Source organism: Mixophyes fleayi, chromosome 9, assembly GCF_038048845.1.
Source record: "Mixophyes fleayi isolate aMixFle1 chromosome 9, aMixFle1.hap1, whole genome shotgun sequence".
Classification (NCBI taxonomy): Eukaryota; Metazoa; Chordata; class Amphibia; order Anura; family Limnodynastidae; genus Mixophyes; species Mixophyes fleayi.
Window position 1 is genome coordinate 100,512,699 of NC_134410.1, and position 25,788 is coordinate 100,538,486.

The following is a 25,788-nucleotide window of genomic DNA, read 5'->3' on the forward strand; positions in this document are numbered from 1 at the left end:
CTGGGAGAGAAGGCAAATATGAAGTAAGGCAAAAAAAGGAGTAAATTTTCTTCTGGACATACCATTACAATGTAGGGGGTGCAAATTATTTTATTATTTTGCACATAAGTTAAATACTGGCTGATTTATTTTTATTTAGCCCACAAATACTTGATAGCTTTATTTTAACACTGAAATTAGAAAGTTGATCTAGGTCAGGACATGCCCTAACCCAATTATAATATGTTCCCACATTTTAAATGTACCACCCCCTCCAATGCAACATGGTTTTGCCCAGTTGCAAAGATACTCCTCTTTTAGGATTTGCTCTCCTTAATGACTCAGGCCCATTATGTTTATTATTGCGCTGAATAAGGTGCATGAAATAACTGTGGTGTTTATACTGAACTAAATATGTCCACCATGCTTTCACACTGCTCTGCAGCAGGTTAAGCACTGTGAGGAGGCAGACTCTTCTATAACTACAGTAAGCAGACAGAATTTGAGTGACAGCTTTTCAGAGTTGCTATGCAGAAATGCATTATGTGGATAGGTTATTCATACACAAGGGAAGAGCCAGTGACACCACAGTAACTCAGATGCCTACATTCCCAGCTCTTTCATCTCTATGAAACCATATAGACACTGTCCTAAAGATGTAGGAAGAGCTGACACTATATGCAATGGAGTAAAAGTCACAGAATTATGTATGCCTCTGTGGAGAATCAGGCCAATAACATTGAATGGAAAGAAGCCAATCAGCAAGAATGAACAAATGTCCATAGCTTTATAAAAGGAACTTACAGACCCTCAGCAATGCATTCTTCTTGGATTGTTCTAAGAGAAAATGTTTGTTGATACTACTATTTCCAATTAGTATTATGACATGAGCTATGACTTATCAGTGGCCTGTCCTCTGACTATTAATTGTGTGCACTATTCTGTGCACACTTGATACACCGTAGCATTGCCCAATTTGCCATTTTTTTATTTTACATATTGATCGAAGTTAGCTTTATATTGACTAACAACCTACTAAAATCCAAATTTGTATACTTCTATTTTTCCATTGTACACCCATACTTAACTCAAATGCAGGGCAGGCCTAGATTGTTTTGCTAGAGGGGCAATTTAGTGCCCCATCTCCTTTTTTGAGAGCCGCACAATACACTCATGTGCAGAGACCAGGCAGAATATGCTGCCCAGCCGCTCAGATTCTGTTTAAAACACAATCAGAGCGGCCAGGCAGGAACTCTGCCCACAAGCATATGAATGTATTATACGGCTGTCAAAAAAGGGGACGGGTCACTCACCAGCACACACCTGCTATGATCGCCCCTCGCCCCCAGATCCGCCAGTGCCCATATGTAACCAGTACACTCATACCCAGGCAGGCATTTGACCCCCAGATCAATGCCATGGTGGGCTACCTTGGGCTGGGTCACTGGGCCACCTGTATTTTTTTCCTTTAACATAGGCTGCTGAGTCTAGTCTTACCCCCCAGGCAAAAATTTGCCAGCCCTCCCCTGCCCATACCTAACCCAAGATTTCAAATACCCAGACGAGATTGTTTTTTACAACACACAAAAAATAACCTTGTCGCCACATGTCATTAGCACAATTGATTATGATTATCTAAGTTTACTATACCCAGGCAATAAATTGGCATCTGAACTTTTTTCATTTTTACAATGCACTGACGCAAAACATTTTCTGCACTTCTCATAGTGAAATTTGTCTGTAGTTGTACAGATACACATAAAGTGCATTCTTAACTTGTGCAATTTGTATTTGTAGTGTGTTTTTCAGCACATTGAGTGGCTCAAAACAACAAAAATATTTTTTAAGTACTATCACTAGCCAGGCTGTACATAGCTTGTAATTGAAGCCCTTACAGTATTGGTAAGCCACAGTATCAAGTTTATTATATTGACAGTCGAATATTTTATACATAAAACACCTTCCGCTTACCAAGACTGGGGGACCGCTGCACAAGGGCAAGCAAAGGAAAGTGGAGGGGTCAAACTTCCAGAGCAGTGCTGACTGTTATGCCTTCAGCAGTTATGTATTTACATATGTATTTATTCTGTGTAAACTCCACCTAGTGGCCAGCGTGGTATTAACTTAAATTGAACTGTCAGATCCTCTGTAGTTTAGTTTCCAATGCACCATGGGTAGCTACAGGAGGTCTCCATTTTAGATATTACATGCTAAGAAGCAAGAGGTGCAGTATATCTCTCCCCTTAGCACAGCGTAAATGGTAAGATCGTATTTATGCACTTTTGCCATGTTTTTTCATGTTTGCATTACAATACATTTGTTCATGTTGTAAATGTATTTCCTCATTTCTGTATTACAGTTTTACCACTTTAATTACAACATTCTTAACTACTTGAATAACCAACATTGAAGTAGGAGTGGTTATGCTGTCTGTCTGATTATATTCAGGCTAAAGAGAAGATTACAGTGAAGACAGAACAGCTGACTGACCCAGAGCTTTGATGGAATCTGCCCCCAATCAGCCCAGAAGAGCAGGGAGAGAAGGAGGAGGAGAAGCAGAAGTACATGAGCATTGGAGATGAGAGCAGCATAACTGGAGTGGAGACAAGGGGAGACCGCAGTATGGCTGGACCTCCTCTTGAAGAGAACTATTTGTAGCTGTCCCAGTTCCCAGGAGTACACTTAAAGCTGTTTCCAGTTGCCTGGAAACCCACAGGCCTAGGACTGATTGACAGGCTGGTTCCTCCTCTGGGACCAACAACTTTACTATGTGGTCATCTATTTGATGGTGTGAACTATTTAATTTAGTGGTGGGGTCATGGCTATTCCTATTAAATTAAGTGGGGGAGATGAGACTGTCTATTTAATACTGGGGTGCTTTGGGGTCTATCAATTGAATGTGGGTCTGAGTTTGGGGAGAAGGAAGTCTGTTTATTAAATATGACTACTATTTTTTTAATTTTAGGACAGTTTGGGGAGGAAATAGTATTCACATTTTGGAAATTAACCTAATTATTTAATGATGGGGTGGATGCAATTCGCCAAGAGATTGAGATTCATCCTTATACGTTGACTTACTTAGAGAGATTTGTCACAGGCCCAGGAACACTCAGATCCATGGGGCCAGATAATGAAAACTTGCATAAATAAAAGAAAAGAATCCGTCCAAAAGTGACGGACTTCCCTTAAAACTGAATGGTGGACTTGTAGATATGAATCACAAGAAATTAAGAACTGGATAGTCCATGTCGGCATTTCATATGATAATGAAACTTGTAAATCTCTATCATCCCCTTTATGAAATTGTGACATCTCTGTAGACTTTGAGTGTCCAGAAGGATATAAATACATTAGAGAATGTCCAAAGAAGGGCAACTAAAAATACATCTTGTGTGCAGTTTTCTTGATAATATAAGTATAAGCTTATGATATATATATTGCATCTGTGGATTTAGAGCAGTAATGGTACATTGCTTTTGCGAAGAGTTTATTGATGGTAATAATCATAAATAAGTTATTAGTCATTAGCATATTTGTCACACTATTAGACCCTCAAAGAAGAGTCACCAAAAAAGACTTCGTTCCCTTCCACCCTTAAAATACGTATATAATATATATGCTTTTTTATTTGAAAGAATGGAGGCATCCATAGTGAAAGAATGGAGGCATCCATAGTGAAAGAATGGAGGCATCCATAGATGATACAGCATGGAGTAAAAAAGGAGGATTCATCAAAATAGTTATTATGGGCAAATTTTCATTACACATCTTCCTAATAGTAAAGGATACAATACCATCTGGTTGGTGGTGGAGAGATTCTCTAAGACTGCTCATTTCCTTCCAAATGTTGGTCTTCTCAATGCTTCAATGCTCGTGGAGCTCTTTATTAAAGACATTCTTCTGTTACATATTGTTCTAGGGAGATGATCCCTAACCATGGGGTACATTTTGTTTCAAGGTTATGGAGATTCCTATGTAAACAACTTGGTATTCAGTTGAATTTCTCCCCAGCCTACCGTCCTCAATCTAATGGACAATCGTAGAGAATTAACCAAGATTCAGAGACCTTCATAAGAATTTATTCGTCAGCTGACCAAGACAACTGTGAGGACCCATTACCATGGGCAGAATTTGCCCATAAAATCATGAATCCTCCTCTTTTACTCCATTCTTTATTATGTATGGTTGCAATACTAACTATAATAATGTTAGGAAACTAGCTCTGGCACCATACAGAAGCACAGAGTAAGTTTACATAGCAGACGATCAAGTAGGGGTTGGGTGGAGGCCTGATCAATCATGTGACCGATTGTTTAAAGGAACTGCGTTTATTTACCCAGTGTGTGGACATCCTGTTACCCCAGATCAGACTCCCCCGGGGAGAAGAGAACACGGTAGCAGAACAAAGCAGAGAAGACGACACGCAGCAGTTGCAAGTAAGTCTGACGAGTGACATTTTGGTACTATTACAACTGCCCAATACTCCCTTATGAGTGGACTTTCAGATCTACTTTAGTAAAAATCCTGTGTTTCCTTTGATAATTACTTGATAAACTGTGATGACTTACTTCAAAGATTGGTTCACCCACCTCAGGTTCATCAGGGTTCCTGAACGTAGCCTCAGTTTACTCCCCCCATCCACCCTACCCTTACCTTACACCAGTGTTTCCCAACCCTAGTCCTCAAGTACCCCTAACAGTGCATGTTTTCCATATCTCTTTTCTGGAGTACAGGTGTAATCATTACTGACACATTTTGAAAGATCCACAGGTGGTACTAATTATTTCACTTGTGACCTGGAAACCCTGCACTGTTAGGGGTACTTGACGGCTGGGGTTGAGAAACACTGCCTTACACCCATTATCCCTCTTTATTGCAACCAAGCATATACCTAAGTTACCTATATACACTGTTGCTACAAAAATGTCATTACCCTGTCTTGCAAATTCTTGGATTTAATTGATCTATGGTTTTAAGAACAATTATGATTATGTTCTTTTTCTTGTGTGATCCTAATGCCCGTTATTTTGTTTATTGGTGTATTTGAAACTTGGAAAACCCAAATAAAGCCTTAAAAAACAAAATAGGAAAACTGTTAAATATTAGGATACCACAGTACAACTAAATCAATTTCCTCTACCAGGTACAAAAAAGCTAAACCTCCCTGCCCTCTAATATTTGATTTTTTCTCTCCATCTATTTGTTTGTTCATAACATTTTTCAAGTCTACCATGCACATCAGTGGAGTCTCAGTGAGAGTGCCATTAACTTCACTGTTATAGGAAGGGTGTATATATGCTGCTAGAATGAACATTCTGACCCAATGGGTCAGTTTGCACCATTTCTAGCACAAAAATTGTTTCCGAATAATAAAGGATACCCCTCAGGAACACACAAATACACAACATGGTAAGACCACTCAAGCCATGACTTTATTAGGGATATACCCATTGCAACGTGACCAAACAAGACCAACCTGGATTCTACTTTTAGAGTCCATTCAATACTAAAGTTCACCATCTCATTCAGTCTCATAACATTCCATACAAGTAAACAAAGTTGACCCATCACCAATCTATCCCTGGTCATTGAATATTATACAGTATTAACAGTTTTCCAGAACACCAGTCCCTGTTATTGTCCTTGTAAGCACCCAGTCCCCGTTATCATTCGCCTAATAGAAACAATAAATTACATCTTTCTAATGTTCAAAATGTACAATGTAAAAATCTTTGGCTGCTGATGGCATGCATACATGACCGCCAGAACCGGATTAACAATAGGGCTAAAGGGGCTACAGCCCAGGGGCCACAGGCAGCTGGGGGGACCGCCAGCATTTATCGGATCAGGGGCGTCCCTGCCCCCGACTCCGACAGTCACCTGTTCAAGGAGAATGACAGGCAGCTAACAGCAAATGTTATGCTGTTACCTGCCTGCTGTCACTGTAATACTTAAGCACTAAGTGGAACAAAAGGAGGTAAGCTCATGAGGGGGCCCTCACAGTACCCTTAGCCCGGGGACCTCCCTTCCCTTAATCCGGCCCTGATGACCGCCCACAACACCAAGTTGTCTGCCTGACAGCAGCAGGCTGGAATTCTACAGAATAAATAGTCTAGTGTACATGCAAAGTACCCACTGACATCAGCACACACTACATGTCACTTGCTGAAGGGGAAGGTATGTAAGCAGAATTCATGTGGGATGACGCTCTGAAGGCAAAATATTTTTATACTGCAGGTACTATTAGACTGTGCTGGAGTATATTTTGCAAATAAAATAAGATAAGTAGGCAATATAACTTACAAAGTTACAATTTCAGTCAGTTATATGCATCAACATAGAGACACTGTGGCATGCAGGATTCAATACAATTGTAATAAATTTATTGCATGTTGCACACCAGTTTTATTGGCATTTGCACATTGTCTACAACCACATTAATCCAGTAAGCTGCATTTACTGTATGTTGATCAAATTGGGAAGTCAAGAGCACTCTCTCCTGCTAAGCAGCTGGAATCCATTTTGTTAACATAAGGTGTGTTAGCCAAGCTACTCATTTGAATGCAAGTCTACAGTAAGGTAACCACATTTTTATAAAAACATCATTGTTTTAAATAAAGTGCTGATGTATTATGCAACGCTGTACACAGTGGACGAAGTGGGTTGGTATACACCGGTATGGTATACCGGTCCTCCTGCCCACTGTCTTGACCGGCACACATATTATACAAGCAGACACTTTGCTTGTAGAACATGTAAGATTAAGATTACAGATACTGAGGCAGAAGTTAAGTGAACGGGGATCGGGTCTTTTGTGGGGGGCGGGGGAGCAGAGATCCGTGGGAGCGTAGTGCCACTGGAAGCATAGGAAGAAAGCACAACTTTATGCACGCACAGCTGAAAATTGATAAGATCAGGCTTGAAATGGTATCTCCCTTGACAAGCAATCTGCTCAATTCCTTTGTAGCACCCTCTGACACTCTCTCTTCAATTGATCCCACAAAGGAAGAGGAAGTTTCTACTCTCTTCTCATCTTCCTACTCTACCTCCTGTCCTCTTGATCCCACTCCCTCACAAATGGATATGTCCCTGTCTCCTGTGCTCATTCCCCCTCTAACTAAAATCTGTAATCTATCTCTTTCTTCTGGTATTTTTCCATCTATATTCAAGCATGCAGTGATTACTCCCATCTTAAAAAAACAGAATTCTGACCCTAGCTCTCTCATAAATTACCGCCCCATCTCCCAGGCCCTCCAAGCTTCTCGAGAGAATTGCCTACACACGCCTCACACACTTTCTTACAGCAAACAACCTATTGGATCCTCTTCAGTCAGGCTTTCGCTCTCAACACTCCACAGAGACTGCGCTGACCAAAGTTGTCAATGATTTGATCACAGCAAAAAATAATAACCAATACTCTCTTCTAATTCTCCTGGATCTCTCTGCTGCATTTGACACTGTTGACCACTCTCTCCTCATACAAACGCTGCAATCCCTAGGTCTTGAAGGCACTGTCCTATCCTGGTTCTCATCCTACCTATCTAATCGCTCTTTCAGTGTTAATTTCTCTGGGGCCACCTCTGCTCCGCTTCCTTTATCCGTTGGAGTTCCACAAGGCTCAGTCCTAGGTCCTCTGCTATTCTCTATCTACACCACTTACTTCTCTTGGTAAACTAATAAGCTCCTTTGGATTTCAGTATCATCTCTATGCGGATGATACACAAATTTATCTATCCTCTCCTGATCTTTCACCATCTGTGTTTTCTCGCGTTACGGACTGTCTTTCTGCCATTTCATCTTGGATGTCTTCTCGCCAACTCAAACTCAATCTTTCAAAAATTGAATTAATAATATTCCCACCCAAGAACAGAAGCTTCCTGCCTGACATTTCTATTTCTGTCGATAACATGACCATAAATCCCACCCCGCAAGCTCGTTGCCTAGGTGTAATCCTTGATTCACAACTGTCGTTTATTCCCCCCATCAACTCTATATCTAAATCATGTTACATACACCTAAAGAACATTCCCAGAATACGCACATATCTGACACAAGACAACGCAAAAACATTAATTCATGCACTCATCATCTCCCGCATCGACTATTGCAATTCCCTCCTTACTGGTCTTCCCAAAGTCAGACTTGAACCCCTACAATCTATTTTGCACGCAGCGGCTAGACTGATTTTCCTTACAAACCGTTATTCCTCTGCTGAGCCACTCTGTCAGTCTCTACATTGGCTGCCTGTATTTCAACGAATCCAATATAAAATTCTTCTACTAACATACAAGGCCATCAACAAAATTGCACCGACATACATTTCCTCACTTGTCTCGAAATATCTCCCTACTCGACACCTCCGTTCTGCACAAGATCTACGTCTCTCCTCCACTCTCATCACATCCTCCCATTCTCGGTTACAGGATTTTTTTGCGGGCTGCACCTACTTTGTGGAATTCCCTCCCACGTACAGTAAGACTTTCCTCTAGTCTTCAAACCTTCAAGCGTTCACTGAAAACCCACCTCTTCAGACAAGGTTATGATATTCCTCAACCATCATCTTAATTTCCCTAGATTACCCTATTTCCATCCTCTACACTGCTAACGCAAGACAACAATCTTCTGACCAACATTGCAACACACACAGCCCACTAAGTACTTTTACCTTTGCAGTCTGGCTGGTCCATTGTGCAATATGATGTAGCACATGCCCTTGTGTTTCTAACTCCCATTGTCCTATAGATTGTAAGCTTTCGAGCAGGGTTCTCTTACCTCTCTGTCTGTATGTATTACCCAGTATTGTATTATTAATGTTTGTTCCCAATTGTAAAGCGCTACGGAATTTGCTGGCGCTATATAAATAAATGATGATGATGATGATGATGATGATGATGATGATGAAGATAGCTGCCAGCCGGCCGGGATGGGCCACCCTAGGGGCTCAGAATCACAGCTGCGGGAGTTAGCTGAAATTAAAAATGGGAAAATGGCAACCATTGAATAACAGTTTATTGATGAAACAATGGGTCCAAATCCAACTGGTCAGTGTCCTATCTGTTACTGAAACCTCAAACACAAATATAATTAGATGGATGTCCTAGTCCTGAGCCAGCTCATCAGCTGGGATGCGGAGGTTGACTGGATTGTGTGCAGAGGAGCAGAAAAAGGTAGAAGCCTGTGTGATGATGGCTGATCAAGCAAGTCAAAGACCTAGCTGGCTCAGTACCAAGATCTAGCTGTCACTTGGTAAACTACAATACAGGAACAGGAACACAACATAACATTGACAGCATGAATTATTCTCAAAAATGTTTTGCAGATATTCATGCTGGTAAAACAGGGGTACTGCGTATGTTTCAGGATGTTTCTTATAATTGCACTGGGATTTTTCTAGCTTTCCAAGTAAATTGTAGTAAATGTTCCTACTTTATCATTAAGGCCTCAATATCTCAACTCATTGGCACAAAACAGTATTAGGCAATTCTTGCTACACAAAACTACATATAGTATAGTATAGATGTTATTGACAGGTGCTGCTCTGGTCTACACCTTGGGGCTTTCACCACAGATTTTCATACCACCTCTTCAAAATTCCTATTTTGACCACTGACTGCACATTGAAGGAATCATGACATGACACAAATTACATACAATGACATAAAACAGAATGTAAAAATGGCCTGTCGAAATGAGCTTACAATCTCAGAGTTGTGGGGAACACATGATACATAAAGTAGCGGAATAACTGTACTTGCTGGTGGGGAAATTACGTGTGGCTAGTGTTGGACTGCGGCATTATCAGCCTCTAATTATATATTAGTCATTGGTGACTGGCTGCCACTGAGGATGTAGTACAGTTGGAAAGAGAAGAGACAGCAGAAGCGAAAGACACAAAACATGAACCAGTCACTGTAAAAATCTTAAAGCAATAAACTTCTGGCAACCATAACTGTGCTTAATCATATATCATAACTGACCATCCTTCCTCTGATGGTTCTAGAGTAGGCTCTTTCTTTTGGTTATCGGTCAGCTTCTTGTGTTATGCTCGTTGCTGGAAAGAAAACTGAGACAGCTGTTCCCCATGTCCGGTGACAGCTTTGGGTCCAGCAGCTGAACTGAGATAGTATTCTAGTAAATCTTCTAAACAATCTTACCCTTTGTATGATGACATCTGGGAAGAAACAGCATGTGAACCTTGAAGCATTGTTGGAGTATGTGTGGGTTCCCAGAGACCCCGCTATTTTTTTGCTCAACAAAGCTGCCCCATCTATAAGCAAAGTAACAGATCACCTTACACTTCAGGTTAGTCAAGCTCATAAACAACTGATAGACCGAGCTTGGAAAAAGACACTTCCCCTTACCAAACCAGAACTGATAAATAGATTGTGGCACATTTCGTCCATGGAATACATCACAGCCTTCCTTAACGACACTCTTACCAAATTCCTGGAGACATGGACCCCATGGTACAGACTACATGGCTCCCCCGTTCCTGGTAGCATGTAAATGAGAACGTTTAGCTCTCCCCCACCTCCCCTGTACCTTTCCCTTCCTTCCAGGCTTTCCTTCTAGTCTCTCCTCCTTTACAAAATCATTGGAAAAAACACTTTCTTATATTAAAACCCATTTGTCAAGATATAACGTGAAACCAATAGTTATGTCATATTGTTTTCTTTCATTGTACTTGTTCTACATTGTCGTCTGTTGAACAAAGTGTGAAAATAAAGACATAAAAATAACTAATAAGCTCAAATGAAACTTTAAAAAAGGCAGATCCCCACAAAAATCTGGATCTACACAAGTATGTATCAGGTTTTTTCTGTAAATTTAGTGTGGATCTGTGCGTTTGTCTATAGTTAATGTGGATCTGGCTTTTTGTGAGACTTCAGTGCAGATCTAGCTTTTTCTGCGAATTTAGTATGGCTACTGCTTCTTGTATGAATTAAGTGTGGATCCAGCTTTTTCTGTGAGTTTAGTATGGTTCAATTTTTTGTGTGTGAATTTAGTGTGGATATGGCTTTTTGTGAATTTAGTATGGATCCGTCTTTTTGTTGTATATATTAAGGATGAGCGCACTCGGATTCCTGGAATCCGAGCCCCCCCCCCTCCCCCGAATATTTCGGACCCGAGTCAGATCCGAGCACTGTCCGGGTATTCCCGCCGATTCCGAAACTTAAAACGAGGCTCTGAGTCATAATCCCGCTGTCGGATCTCGCGATACTCGGAACCTTTAAATTCCCCGCTTGCCGCCGCCATCTTCACTCGGTCATTGATCAGGGAAGAGGGAGGGTGTGTTAGGTGGTCCTCTGTCCTGCTATTTCTCGTGCTGTGCTGTGCTGTGCCCTGTCCTGCTGAGTCCAGTGGTGCTTTTGGCAGTGCTCTGTCCTGTTGAGTCCAGTGGTGCATCAGTCCAGTGCTGTGTCCTTGCTGAGTCCAGTGGTGCATCAGTCCAGTGCTCTGTCCTTGCTGAGTCCAGCGGTGCATCAGTCCAGTGCTCTGTCCTTGCTGAGTCCAGCGGTGCATTTTGTCCTGTGCTTTGTTCTGCAAAGTGCATATTTCTTTCCAAAGTATTATAAATTCTTCCATAAAAAGAAAAAAAAGAAAAATTCTACCAAAATCCTTTTAAATTAATATAAAAAAAAAAAAGTTCTTGCTGAGTCCAGTGGTGCATCAGTCCAGTGCTGTATCCTTGCTGAGTCCAGTGGTGCATCAGTCCAGTGCTGTGTCCTTGCTGAGTCCAGTGGTGCATCAGTCCAGTGCTCTCTCCTTGCTGAGTCCAATGGTGCATCAGTCCAGTGCTCTGTCCTTGCTTAGTCCAGCGGTGCTTTTGTCCTGTGCTTTGTTTTGCTAAGTGCATCTTTATTTTAAAAGTATTAAAAAATCTTCCAAAAAAATTATAATTCAACAAAAATCCTTTTAAAAAAATATAAATAAATATTCTAAAAAAAATTATTGCAGTCCATTAACATTAATACTGCAATCTATTAAAAATTGTTCACTGTTCTTGCAGTATTTAAAAAATAGTACTGTAATACAATGTGTGCTGCATATAATGGAGTACCAAAATTTGGGGGATAAAGTAGGGAAAGACAAAGACCCACTTCCTCCTAATGCTGAAGCTGCTGCCACTAGTCATGACATAGACGATGAAATGTCATCAACGTCGTCTGCCAAGGCCGATGCCCAATCTCCTTGTAGAGGGCATGTAAAATCCAAAAAGCAAAAGTTCACTACAATTAGTAAAAAAAGAAAATTGAAAACATCTGAGGAGAAACGTAAACTTGCCAATATGCCCTTTACGAACAGGAGTGGCAAGGAACGGCTTAGGCCCTGGCCCGTGTTCAGCACTAGTGGTTCAGCTTCACCCAAGGATCTAAACCCTCCTCCTCCCCCCCCTCCAAAAAATGTAAAAGAGTTATGCTGTCAGCAACAACACAGCAAACAACTCTGCCTTCTAAACAGATGACATCACAAATCCCCAAGGCGAGTCCAAGGGTGTTGGTGGTTGCGAAGCCTGACCTTCCCATCACTGTACGGGAAGAGGGGACTCCATCCACCATTTGCAGCACACCCTCTGCATATGCTGGAAGGATGACCCACAGTGTCGCTCCAGATTTGGATAAGCAAGGTGTCAAGGAGGCTATTGATGTAGCTGGCGTTGTGGAGGAACTTGATGAGGAGGATGCTGATGTGGTTATTTTAAATGAGGCACCAGGGGGGGGAAAAGTGGATGTCCATGGGATGAAAAAGCCCATCGTCATGCCTGGTCAGAAGACCAAGAAATGCACCTCTTCTGTCTGGAGTTAATTTTACCCCAATCCGGATAACAAATGTCTGGCCATATGTAGCTTATGTAAAGCTCAAATAAGCAGGGGTAAGGATCTTGGCCACCTAGGGACATCCTCCCTTATACGTCACCTGAATAACCTTCATAGTTCAGTGGTTAGTTCAGGAACTGGGGCTAGGACCGTCATCAGTCCAGGGACACCTAAATCCCTTGGTCCTGTTGGATACACACCACCAACACCCTCCTCATCAAACTTCCTCCACGATCTCCATCAGATTTAGTCCTGCAGGCCATGTCACCAGCCAGACTGAGTCCTCTTCAATACGGGATTCATCTGAGGAATCCTGCAGCGGTACGCCTACTACTGCCGCTGCTGCTGTTGCTGCTGGTAGTCGGTCATCTTCCCAGAGGGGAAGTCGCAAGAACGCTACGTCTTTCACCAAACAGTTGACCGTCCAACAATCGTTTGCCATGAGCACCAAGTACGACACTAGTCATCCTATGGCAAAGTGGATAACTGCGGCAATAACAGCAATGTTGGTGTTAGACGTGCGTCCGGTGTCCACCATCAGTGGAGTGGGATTTAGATGGTTGATGGAGGTATTGTGGCCCCGGTACCAAATTGGGTACCGGGGCCACTACACTACGCAGTCCAGATAGCTGTGCAGTGGAATTGAGACCAGTTTTTATTTTTTTATTGTGGCCCCGGTACCATATTGGGTACCGGGGCCACTACACTACACAGTCCAGATAGCTGTGCAGTGGAATGGAGACCAGTTTTTATTTTTTTATTGTGGACCCGGTACCAAATTGGGTACCGGGGACACTCCACTACGCAGTCCAGAAAGCTACCTCGGTCCAACGATTTGGACTAAAAACAATATTGGGAGGTGTGAGGTGTTCCAAATACACTGGAAATGAGTGGAAATGATTGTTATTGAATGTTATTGAGGTTAATAATAGCGTAGGAGTGAAAAACCAACAAAAAACTAGATTTTAGCACTTTTTATGCTTTTTTAAAAATAAATCAGAACCCAAAACCATAAATCAGAACCCAAAACCATAAATCAGAACCAAAACCTTTCGTCAGGTGTTTTGGCAAAACAAATCAGAACCCAAAACCTCAAGCTAATCAGAACCCAAAACACTAAAAGTGCCCGATGCACACCCTTAGTATATATAGTGTTGATCTGGCTTTTACCCCTTTCACATTACAAGACGAACATCTGTGTGCACAAATGCTAAGTTGTTTTAAACGTGTGATGGCATGCTTTACATTAACAATTAACACATGTATATAATTTCGTAGTCCTTTTAAACAAATATTGTAAAGGTGATTATAGTTTTTACACTATGATGCAGTGTAGTAAAAAAATACTTGTATTAGCATGCATAGTTTGAACAATTAAGCAAGTGAATATATCATGGGTGTAAGATTTTATGTAGAGCTGTACAAATATGGGGACACACACAGCCCCTGGAAATAATCGAAAAATATCTGCTTTAGTTCCATTGTATCAAGAGATTGCTTGGAAAGACAAGTATTGATCAGGGAGTAGCTGGCTGTGGAGGTCTCTTTAGAACATGGAGCATAAAAGATGGATACAACGATTCTTCATTTTAGTACCTTAAAGAGTAAGAGTAGCAGAAGAGTAGGCATAGCTCCCGGAACATGATTAAGCCCCGCCACTGAATATCAGGGGCATGGCTTAATAGGGCCATTAAGCTAACCAACCCCTTCTCCCTGCCGCCGCAATTCAATGCCGTGAATTTCGGCATTTTACTGTGGGGGCGGGGCTTCCTCTTACCCCTGTCGGCAAGTATGATTTCGCATGGCTGTCCTCAACAAATCACATGTCTATGTTTAAATCACATACAAATGGAGGAAGCAATACACAGACATACACATATATATATACATATATATATATATATATATATATATATATATATATATATATATATATATATATATATATATTTATACAAGTTAACCCGTGCATGATACTCATGCATTCTAGTCAAATCAAGCTACTTAAGGTGTTAAAAAGGTTCTTGTCATGCATTTTGGGCCATAGCCCATGCCTCAACCACCAACCACTCCCCACTGTCACCCCCGGCAACCACCAGCCACTCCCAACTGTCACTTCTCCTTTAAGAAATATATATATTTTTTTTTTAAATCTTTATAAACACTTTTAACAATTAACAAATTAAATTAACAAATTAAAAACATCTTAGTATACCAAATTTCAGCCCTTTCTGAATTTTTTTTTCCAAATTTTTTTCTGAATTTAGTAGGTCAGTGTATAACTCCGCCCAGCAGGTGGCGCTGCAGCTTGGTTTTATTTTTTCCACACACACAGACAGACAGACTAACACACGCCACTAGACATTTATATATTAGATATATACACATTATATTATATACACACACACACACATACACTGATTTTTCTTTTTATTTACCTCCGGGAGATCGCGGATGATGGGGTATGGCTGGAGGACAGAAGGGGCGATCGAGTCATTAAGCCACGCCCCCTGCTATGAAATGCTGTGAATGTTGGCATTTCCTACTACCAGTGGGCAGGGCCTCAGTAAAGCAATAGTGTCATCACACCCCCTCCTACTCTGTCACACAATCTCCCAGAGGAGAGATTTGAAAAGTCAATAAGTATGCACTATAAAAAAAAACAATAAGTAAACATAAGGAGACAAGTCTCAGTATTAAAGTGCCCACAATTAAGTGCAAATCTTTGATCCAGTCCAGTATTTTCAAAGACTATGTTTGAAAACACTGGATAAAATCAAAGATTTGCACTTAATTATGGACACTAATACTATGAATTGTCAATTATTATTTATTTATTGTGTTTTTGTATAGTGCCTAGCACCATTGCTAGATTTTCTGATTATATATATATATAAATTTCTATATTATTTATATTTATATATATTTTCTGAATATATATATATATATATATATATATATATAATGTATGTGCTCAGGTGCCATATGACTGAAAAATGGCATGTATAGAGACATTGTGTGGCAATACAGATATCGGGATGTAGAGATGGAAGCAACACCACTTTCAGAATATATAACATTGACATCAACTGTACAAGATGGGTTATAACAAGCTGGCTGTTTCATCATAAATCTTTGCTTGCTGCCATTCTGCATGCTTTGCCGGACAGCCCTATCTCCCAGCAACCAGATGCCTTTTCTTTTATAGGGCAACAAAAGACGTGGCCTAGTCTAGTAATATATGCACTTTCCTTACAATGGAGATGACCAAAATGATACTGCAATGTTACTGAGCAATAGAACACACGCTTATTCTATAATTAGAGTACAATATTGCATAGATAGACATACATATCCATGTACGTTCTCTGAAACCACTACTTCCCCTTTTATAAGAAAACGTATGGGGAATTAGTAGTTTCAGATAACATACATGCATAAATTATATTCATAGAATAAGGTCTAGTCATATATAATTAAGCTGAGTGCAGGGTGTGTAATGAACATAGGATACTAAACAACATGATAGGGCAAAGATGAAAACATTTAGAATGCCAGCATATTTAACAATTTTTCCTAATGTGACAAAATTGTAGTAAAGATTGAGTGCCTCAGTGATTAAATGCACCCACCAATAACATTGACACAGAGGGACTTGCTGCAGAACTTGGTTCCCAGTGTCAACTTCTAGGCCCTGTGTTCTAAACTAGTCTAACATAGAACGGGAGGTTAAATGGTGCAATTTATGATGCAGTCTATAAAGTATGCTAACCATAAAGATAAACCACATTACGATGACCAGTTTTTTTTTCATAACTAGCCTACTACTAATTTATAAAAGGTTATCCCACAATAAGAGATCACAATCTATTGAAAGACAGTGATTCATTTCTTGAAAAATTACATTTTAGAAATATATGGTTATTACAAGACTGATAACAAGACTGATATTAAAACTACACAAACATTAGTGCGTTCATTCAAGTTAGACTCGAAAAAAAATACATATTAGTGTAATATATTCATTGGAACAGACCCCCCGTCACTCAGTCAATGATGGGCTATTGTTTGTAAGGTGCAGGACCTCTAATTAATAATCCTTTAAAGCATAATATAAATAAAACAGATCACACAAAAGCTGTATAGTACAAATATCTGCTCTACAGCCATATAAGTGATGTAACTGACCACAAGAAAATATTTTGAACAGCAAGAACAGTCTCTTCAGCAACCAAAATTTGACAAGCAGCTGCAGACTATTATAATGACAGCGTTTGGTAAGTACACAGTTTTGGGTACAAACGCAGATATGGATATATATATTGTAGCAAACTGACTGGAGGGCTGGAAGTCTATGGATTATCACACACAAAACATACACAGAACACACAGTGAAGTTATTTCGTCAATCTCTGAAATTACAAAAGTAAAGATGTGAGTCACTATTTCACAATAGAGAAAAAATAACAAATGCTTTGTTTCCAGTATATTACAGACTTCCCAGATCACTGCTTGAGATAAACTATTGTACATTGTTTTCTAAATCTCAAGAAAGCCATTAAACCTGGTAAAGTTAAATTGTATTATGACAAACATCAGAAGTAAAGTACACTTACCTTGGGTCTTATTTTGGCTACTGCAAGTTACTGAAACTTATTCCATCACATAGAGAAAAAGATGTGAAAGTGTCATATCAGCAAGTACCCTGCATCCTGCACATGGATCTCTATGCAGCCATCCGCATGCTATACATCCACTGACTTCTGGGCATGAAAATTTGTGATGCACATAGAAGTAGTTGTACTGATGACTGCGTGAGCAAAGACTGAGCAAGGAAAGCAACAGGCTGATTACTACTAGAGAACCTGCCCTTGTAAAACGCACATCCCTCTGGGTGGACAAGAGAGGTTGCACAATGCATGTCAGGGGTCATCAACAGGGGGGTTTTTTTTACCCTCTTGGATGTGGAAATGATACAATGCACATTACATACGTTTTAGAATGAAAAGAAGTGTTCAAGAAAAATAAATCATTAAAACCAGGAATCTGATTCACTTAATTGTACAGTTCACAAATGTATTGGCAAAAAATTATTGGATGTATTGACATATTTAAAAGTACAGGTAAAATTGTGAAAACATGTGTTCATGGTTCTTTAATATTCTTTAACATTGTCCTAGAAGTTTTTGTCTTTCTCTGATGGGTAAATACTCCCAAGTTCAACATATAATCTTCTAATGGAATCTATATTTGCAGATATGTTCTATCACTGCCGATGATAAAATGTACCTTTAAGCAATGGGTTCAGCTCCACGTTTGTGACCTATTGAAACATACACACTTATTGAATATGTTCCCAATTGTCTTAGTTTCATGCAGTAAACACAAACAACATTAGGTACTTGCACATTACAGAAAAAAATGAGAAGAACATTCAAAGTACATTAAATATACTTCTCTTTAGCTTTTTCACGTGCTTATAACAGGGGAAACCCCCTTTATCCTTCACGATTTTTTTTTATACATATTGAAAAAATGATGCATGTACAATCTACTATATAAATGCCTAGCGGCATGTGTGAAAAAAAAAAACCAAGCTGCAGCGCCACCTGCTGGGCAGAGTTATACACTGACCTATATATTTCTTGAAGGAGAAGTGACAGTTGGGAGTGGTTGGTGGTTGCCGGGGTTGACCGTGGGGAGTTTTTAACACCTTAAGTAGCTTGATGAAGGATGTGGCGATGAAGATAAAGGATCAGGTGATGGAGAAAAATGATGAGGTGGTGACATGTGGACAAAAGCACGTTAAAAAAGGGCGCTTGCGTCGGGAAGTAACGCTCTTCCCCTGAGGAGGCCTGGGCTAGGCCCAAATGCATGACAAGAACCTTTTTAACACCTTAAGTAGCTTGATTTGACTAGAATGCATGAGTATCATGCACGGGTTAACTTGTATATATATAAGCACATATTACAAAAAGTATGCACTACAAATGACACTGCTGAACTAGTGTTTGTGCAATGCAAAGGCTTGCCTGTGCGCTTTACCTGTGGAATGCTTTGAGCACAATATTATAATGTACATAGTTTTCACGTCTGACTAGTTAATGGCTCATTTCTGCATACAAAGGAAAAGGATGATGATGGTTTCTTTGGTTAGATGAGCAACTGGGGCTTTTGAAGTGTTAATGACTTTAGATTATACACATCACTTTGGGAGAGGAAAAAAGAAATCAGCTAGGGAGGGTGGTTGGAGATGTAATAGAGTACACATCTGATTTACTTGACTTAGGGACCACATTTTCCTGGCTATCTGTGTGGGAATTGGATGACGGTGATTCACTAATGAATGGTAGGACTATTAAAAGGTTACATATATTATGTGTCCATGAAAAGCAGGGGTTTTCCAAAGTCCGACAGCACTTTAAATGGAGGTCTGCTGTTTTAGGCATGGTAATTGGCACGAAGCATAGTTTTTAAGCTGTCAAATTTAACAAATGACATGACGTTATAAAGAGAAGGAAACACTTTTTTTGTTTTAAAAGCTAAAAGTATAGTAGAAATTGTCATTTTAAATGTAATTTTAAAATATAGAAACATAATAATGGGTGCTAAACACATTTAGTGTGACAATGGTTTCATTTCTCTCCAAATTAGGCTAAATTGGCTTTTATTACTTAGTAATTTAGTAATAAAAGCATCCAAAGCAGCTTTAAATTCTGTTAATGAATTTGCCACCGCATGTGGTTAGGATTTCCACAGCTTAACCACCCTTACAGTAAAGAATCCCTTCCTATGCTTATGGTGAAAGTCTTCCATTTTTAATTGTCCTCTGTAAATCTTTGTATTGACTTTGAGTATATTTATACATATTACTTAGGACACTCATAAATTAGCCAAACCTAGTTTTTCAACTTTTCGGGAATTTAAATCTTTCATTCCCTTTATTAGGTTGCCCACCTCTGAACCCCTTCAAGCTCTCCTATATCCTTATCATAGCAGGGGTGTCACAGACAGGGGAGCCGAGAAGGGGGTGGGGATGGAACAATTTTTTTCTAAATGATTCCCGCAATTTTTTTTGGGGAGGTGGGTGGGGGCTATGGGGGAGGGGGACGAGTCGACAGCTGTCAGCAGCTCCCAGTCTCCGGACAGTGTGTGACATCATCACACACTGTCCCAGCAGGCGGCAGAGCAAGGAGGAGGAGCTTCATCTCTAACACAGCACAGCTTAGGTAAGTATGTTGTGCCAGGAGGTCTTATGTTGTGTCTGGGAGTGACTTATGCTATATCTGTGGGGGAGGGGGGTTAGGCTGTGTCAGGGGGGTCTTATGTTGTGTCTGGTGGAGAGATAGGATGTACCAGGGGGGGGGGATGGGGCTGTGTTTTGGGGGGTCTTATGCTGTATCTGGGGGGGACTTAGGCTGTGTCAGGATTCCTGCTGTAATTGCCAGCAATTTGCAAAGCACAAGGTCCATGTGCCACATCATTAGCTCTACTGCAAAGTGTCTCACGGACGATCCAGAGACACATTGCAGCTAACTGAATTCCCCCCATAATGTCATGTGTAAAGAAGCGCAGCAACAGCCCATTTTGGCCACATCCCCATCACTACAGTGTCGGACTGGGGCATGAAGGGCCCACCGGGGAATGCAACACTAGGGGCCCACCAAAGGGGGTGTGGTCAGCCATCATAGAGGCGGAACCAGACACTAGAGGGGGAGTGGTCAGTCCACAAAAGACAGCTAGCACCTTAGTGTAGTGAAACTACAAGCCCCAGCATGCTTTGCCAATATATAGCAGCTTATTGCTGTAAGGATATGCTGGGACTTGTAGTTTCACAACACCTGGAGTACCACAAGTTAGCCAAGCCTGCACTAGACTCAGAACATTTGACAGACTGTCCTACCTGTTGTTGTCACTATTACCACCTGTGGCTGCTGGTTTCTTTAGTTGCGGCTTGTCTGGATCCAGGAATGTTGAGGGCCCTATTTGGAAAAAATAATGGGTACATTTAGAAATGCCAACCATCCCTGCCATTAAATCAACAGCACCCACATTCAATTAAAGACCCAAACCACCTCAGCATTAAAGGTCCCATCACCCCCTCCCTATAGTGTTCTCTGTGCAGCCCCCCCTCACTAGTTTAGTTTAGTATAGTCAGCCCCCCTATAGTTTAGTATAGATAGGCAGTCCCCTTATGCCACATAGTAGTGCCCCCAAAACAATGCTATGCCACACGGTAGTGCCCACAATGTTACACCACGCAAGTGCCCCCGAATCATATTATGCCTGCAATAGTCCTCTCAATTCACACACTATATATATATATATATATATATATATATATATATATATATATACAGATGTAATGGGAGACCCCATATACTTTTTACGATGAGCGCTACCTTAGTACTTTCTGGTAAAAATAAAAAGAGGGTGAAGCTGCCACTATTCCCAGGGGGTAGAGTATCCTCACAGTACTCAAAAAAATTTAAATTTACAGGGTTTTATGGGATGGGCGCAAATCAGGGGGGAAGTGGGACACACAAGGATGCAAACATACGCACCTATTTGGACTGTAATATGTATCTAATACTGGGTGTGTGTAATGATCAACAAAGCTAAATTAATATCAAAACCAATACTAATAACATTGTAATCCAGTGTTATCAAGATAAAAAACTGTAATACATAAATGATTTTTTAGCACAAACAATATAAACAACTGGTTAAAGTATACTTACCCAAAAGTTGATTGATGCAGCCTCTCTGATCTTCTCCCTTCAGCGGCGCGGGAACATCAGCTGACAGGGTTAGTGGGAGGGTCACATGATCGCAGTTGCGATCGCATGTGAAAGGTGAAAGATGACTGGCTGTCAGTGACAGCCAGTCATCCGCAGCAGCGGGGACGCCGGAGAGGAATGCGAGCACCCTGGTGTGAACAACGGGCCTCCAGGTAAGCTCCGCCCACATCTAAAAGGGGGTGTGGCCGTAAGGTAGCCGGGCCTACCGGTTATTTTACCTGTAGTCCTGTGGGCCAGTCCGACGCTGCATCACTATGTGACCATGTCCCCTTTCAACAGTGCTGCCGCTGCGCAGCGTCGCACATCCCTTCCCCTGCTGTGTGTGGAGGGGGGCCCCGAATCCTTCTTGACAGCCCTGGTCACAGAATCATCATCAGCTATTTATATATCACCATTAATTCTGCAGCGCTGTACAGAGAACTTCCTCACATCATTCCCTGCCCTAATGGAGCTTACAGTCTACATTCCCTAACACACGTACAGCGAGACAAGGGTCAGCTTGATAGCAGCTAAGTAACTTACTAGTATGTTTTTGGAATGTGGGAGGAAACTGGAGCACCCGGAGGAAACCCACACAAACACGGGGAAAACATACAAACTCCTCACAGATAAGGCCATGGTCGGGAATTGAACTCATGATCCCAGCGCCACCGTGCTGCCCAATAAGAATAAGCCTAATAAAAGTAGTAAGGCCCCAATAGTATAGAATATTGATATCAGGCTCAGGCTATGCTGCATGGTTGACAACTCTCCCCAATTGTTGGCATGTTAACCAAATTTGACACGCTGTCTCCAAATCTCATCATTCTCTCCACCAATCTATTAGGTTTCATGACACAGGGGGGTTAAAATTTCTCTTGCCAGTTGCCTCTATAGCTATTACAGGGAAGGCATACCCAACGGTCCGATTATGGCAGAAAAGTCCCACTGTCAGAGCACGCATTTGTCCCAACTCATGTGAACTTGGGAGAGATGGCCCTGCTCACCATTGTGGTTTATGGCAGGTACTTCGGATGTGCATATTGCATGACAATTCAAGGGTGTTTTTAGTAGGGTAGGAAGAGTCTTAGGGAGTTCTAGTACTTTGGAATTGCTAGGCATACTCGCAGGGTCAATGCCCCTTGTGGGTGTATTTGCTAGATTTGTCTAGACTACCATATATAGCCCCATTTTCAACAGAGTTTTTAATTAGAAGGCTATTGAGAATATAAAAAGCCCCATTTTCAACAGCAAAGACATCCTTGAAAAAGTCTTTTCAGCGGACGAAACGCGTAGGATTGTTCTCTGCACATTCAATTCTTTTTTTTTTCCTGGCCGCAACAGATTTTCAGTTTGCGTTCCACCATCGGGAGACGCTATCTACTTGGAAGCCTACAACATGGAACCTCTCTACCCTACCCTGGATTATCACAGGACCTAGGGACAGTGTTAGGATAAGTGTCCTACCCGTTCCCAGCAGCTTATTATTGAAATTCTCAAGTTATTTGATGTCTTTTCTGTTCACCAAAAGGGCTATAAACATATACTTATCATTTACACTATACATGTGTGGTCTGTGAACGTTTTTGCTCTACTACTGTTGCTTTTTGCGCTTCCTTTTTTTTCTTTTTGTAGTTGTAACCTTAAGGAAGCAGCATCTAAACATACCATTACCTGGAAAGCGCTCACTATTCCTTTTTATATACCATAAGAACAACGTTGAGTGGTATGCAGGAAAGAGTCACATTGACACCCATCTGATTGGTGGATAGTGCTGAGAGTCATCTAGTAAAACAGTAATAGAATGGACTATGCATTTATAGGGCATCCATATGTCCTGGTTGCCAGGACAGTCCCTTTTTTTCTCACCCAAAAGCGAACATACACTACTTATTTCCCCATAAGCTTTTCTCCTAAAGAAATTAGCAGGGGGAAAAACAAATTATAATCTTGAAAAAAGTAACTTATACTGTTCGTGCAAGCCCATAGATTTTCCTAAAGATGTAATCAGCAACTTTACGGAATATAGCGATAAAAAGGTATTTTAAATTTGTACGATTGACAGGACTATAAAAAGGAAAAGTATTTTTTTTTTTAACCTTTTCAATTTTAATATTAGATATTTTATTTTTTCTTGGATAGAACATGGCATGTTTACTTGGTGTCCACTTTTGACAATGTTAAATGATTCAGTGTAACCTGGATCTAATAGAGTCGCTTCTATCAGATCCAGTTTACATGAAAAACCTTAAAAAAAAAAAATTAAAAAACATTCTATGGGAAAGAGGGCTTAGGCAATTCTTTACCAGCACAATCTTCACCATTCGCAAAACTCAGTTGCTTTGAAAGAACTGCAGCCACGAAATGTGTTCATAAGAATTTGAACAAAAAGTGACCAAAATATTTACTATGGGTAATGTATGATCAGTTTTCACTAATCCAGTTTTCAGTGTAATGCAGGGCGTCACACCGTGTGGGCAGATTTAAAGCTACCAGTGAGTTCCAGTTCTTGGTCATTTCAACTTCTCGTTATGCAGGGCAAATGGCTGTATGACCTGTATGGGTTTCTAATAAATGTTCATCTGAAAGTCAAGTCTTTGCGACACAAACCTTTTTGGTTTTCTGATTATAACCAAACATATGTTTTTAATTATGTCACCAAAATATAGCCTGCCAATCACCTTTGGTGCTGCAGCTCTAAAATGTTCAAATAGACCTCAGTCCTCTATTGCTATGAAGAGATATAAGCAACACAGAGGGTGATCTGCATAACTCCCAGCTATATTTGGGTGTAAGTGTGACAAAGAACAGACTGAGGTGTGCTGGTACCTGGAGGTGTGAGTATGTAAATGTGACCAGTACAATGTAGTGATAGATAAGTGAACGTGATAAAGTGACTGCCCCTGGGCTGTAGCCCAGTTAGACCTCAGGTTAATCTGGCCCTGGCTACATCCCAGGGGCCTCGGGCATCCAGGGGACCCTTGACAGAACTCAGCAGCATTATTGATCGGGGCGGGGGCTCCCCCGGCCCAATCAATGCTGCTGAGCTCAATGCTGCTGAGCTGAGACTGTTGTCCTTCCGCAGCGCTCAGTGATCTCCATACGGAGATCTCGTGAGAGTGTCACGAGATCTCCTCAGTAAGGAGCTTACAGCGTGCCGCGGAAGGACAGCAGTGACAGGAGAAGGTAAGCGCTTGGGGGATTGCGGACGGCTAACAGGGGGGGGCTCACGAGGGGGTGGCAGGCGGCTAACATTGGGGGCCTTACGGGGAATGGGGGCCTTAGCCCAGGGGCCTCCATCCCCTTAATTCGGGCCTGTATCTGTCTTGGGTTGCATAAATTCTCTTATTCAAATGAGAAAAGAAATTGAGGTAGAACGATACCTAAAAAGGAAGTCTTGCTAATCAGGACCTTAGAGCACATCATACTGCTGTCATACTGAACTAACTTTACATTTTGGTTAAAATCCCTTTCCCAAAATAAAGGGTACAAATCTAACAATTAGTTGACCACATTAAAGTTTATTTGTATATTCTGCTTAAAGATTATCAAATATTATTTAACATTCTTGTTTATTGCTCTCCAATACGTATATTTGAATATAAAATAGGTTCTAGGAGAAGATACTTATTACCAACTAAAGTGCACACCTTAAGTACTTTTATTCAGTGTTCTAAGTGCAGACAAATCTACCAAAATGTGAAGGAAGCATAAATCGTGATCAAAGCTCCAGCAATTTTGACAAACTATAGAGTTCTTTTTCCTTCATAACTCTTGGTTTCCCTCAGAAGCGCTTCATAGTTCCATTTAGCTATAGCCACTCTGACAGAGTCCCTGCTTCTCCCCCACAGGTGGATGTCCAGGTCAGCCCTGGGACCCCCAGGCAATGGTTTATTGTGGGATGAGAGGAACATCCCGGAATTAAGACAATTAACATCTCCCAGCACCTTAATTAGCCGTAATAAATCTCTTGCATTAGTATGCAGTTCAGGGACAGCTGCCTCAATCTCTTTTGTCACTGGCGAGAGGTCAAAGGTATGATGGTGATCAGCAGTCTCATTGCACAGAGAGGAAAACGCTTTGGCTGACAGAGAAGCACTTTTGAAAAAACTCTCTACATCTTGCTTCATAGCTCCATCCATAGTTCCATCTGTAAATCAAGAAATTGTTACATATACATACACACTTTTTTTTTTTCAATAGTGTATTCT

General features: G+C 40.9%; 3 protein-coding genes across 4 annotated transcripts in view; 1 reads left to right on the forward strand and 2 right to left on the reverse strand.

Annotated features, from left to right (window-relative positions):
• The window catches only part of ADGRD2 (adhesion G protein-coupled receptor D2), a 322,961-nt gene extending 305,355 nt beyond the window's left edge, over positions 1-17,606 (reverse strand). For both annotated transcript variants that reach the window (XM_075184713.1, XM_075184714.1), the window contains exon 1: positions 17,414-17,606. The gene's annotated coding sequence lies outside the window, so the exon portion shown is untranslated. The remainder of the gene's footprint in view (positions 1-17,413) is intronic.
• PSMB7 (proteasome 20S subunit beta 7) overlaps positions 1-25,788 on the forward strand; it is a 979,390-nt gene that overhangs the window by 774,318 nt on the left and 179,284 nt on the right. The gene's annotated exons all lie outside the window — the stretch shown is intronic.
• LOC142101665 (kinesin-like protein KIF14) overlaps positions 25,097-25,788 on the reverse strand; it is a 92,805-nt gene continuing 92,113 nt past the window's right edge. The window contains exon 30 of the mRNA XM_075186058.1: positions 25,097-25,727. Within this exon, the coding sequence (XP_075042159.1) occupies positions 25,324-25,727 (404 nt within the window). The 3' untranslated portion in view covers positions 25,097-25,323. The remainder of the gene's footprint in view (positions 25,728-25,788) is intronic.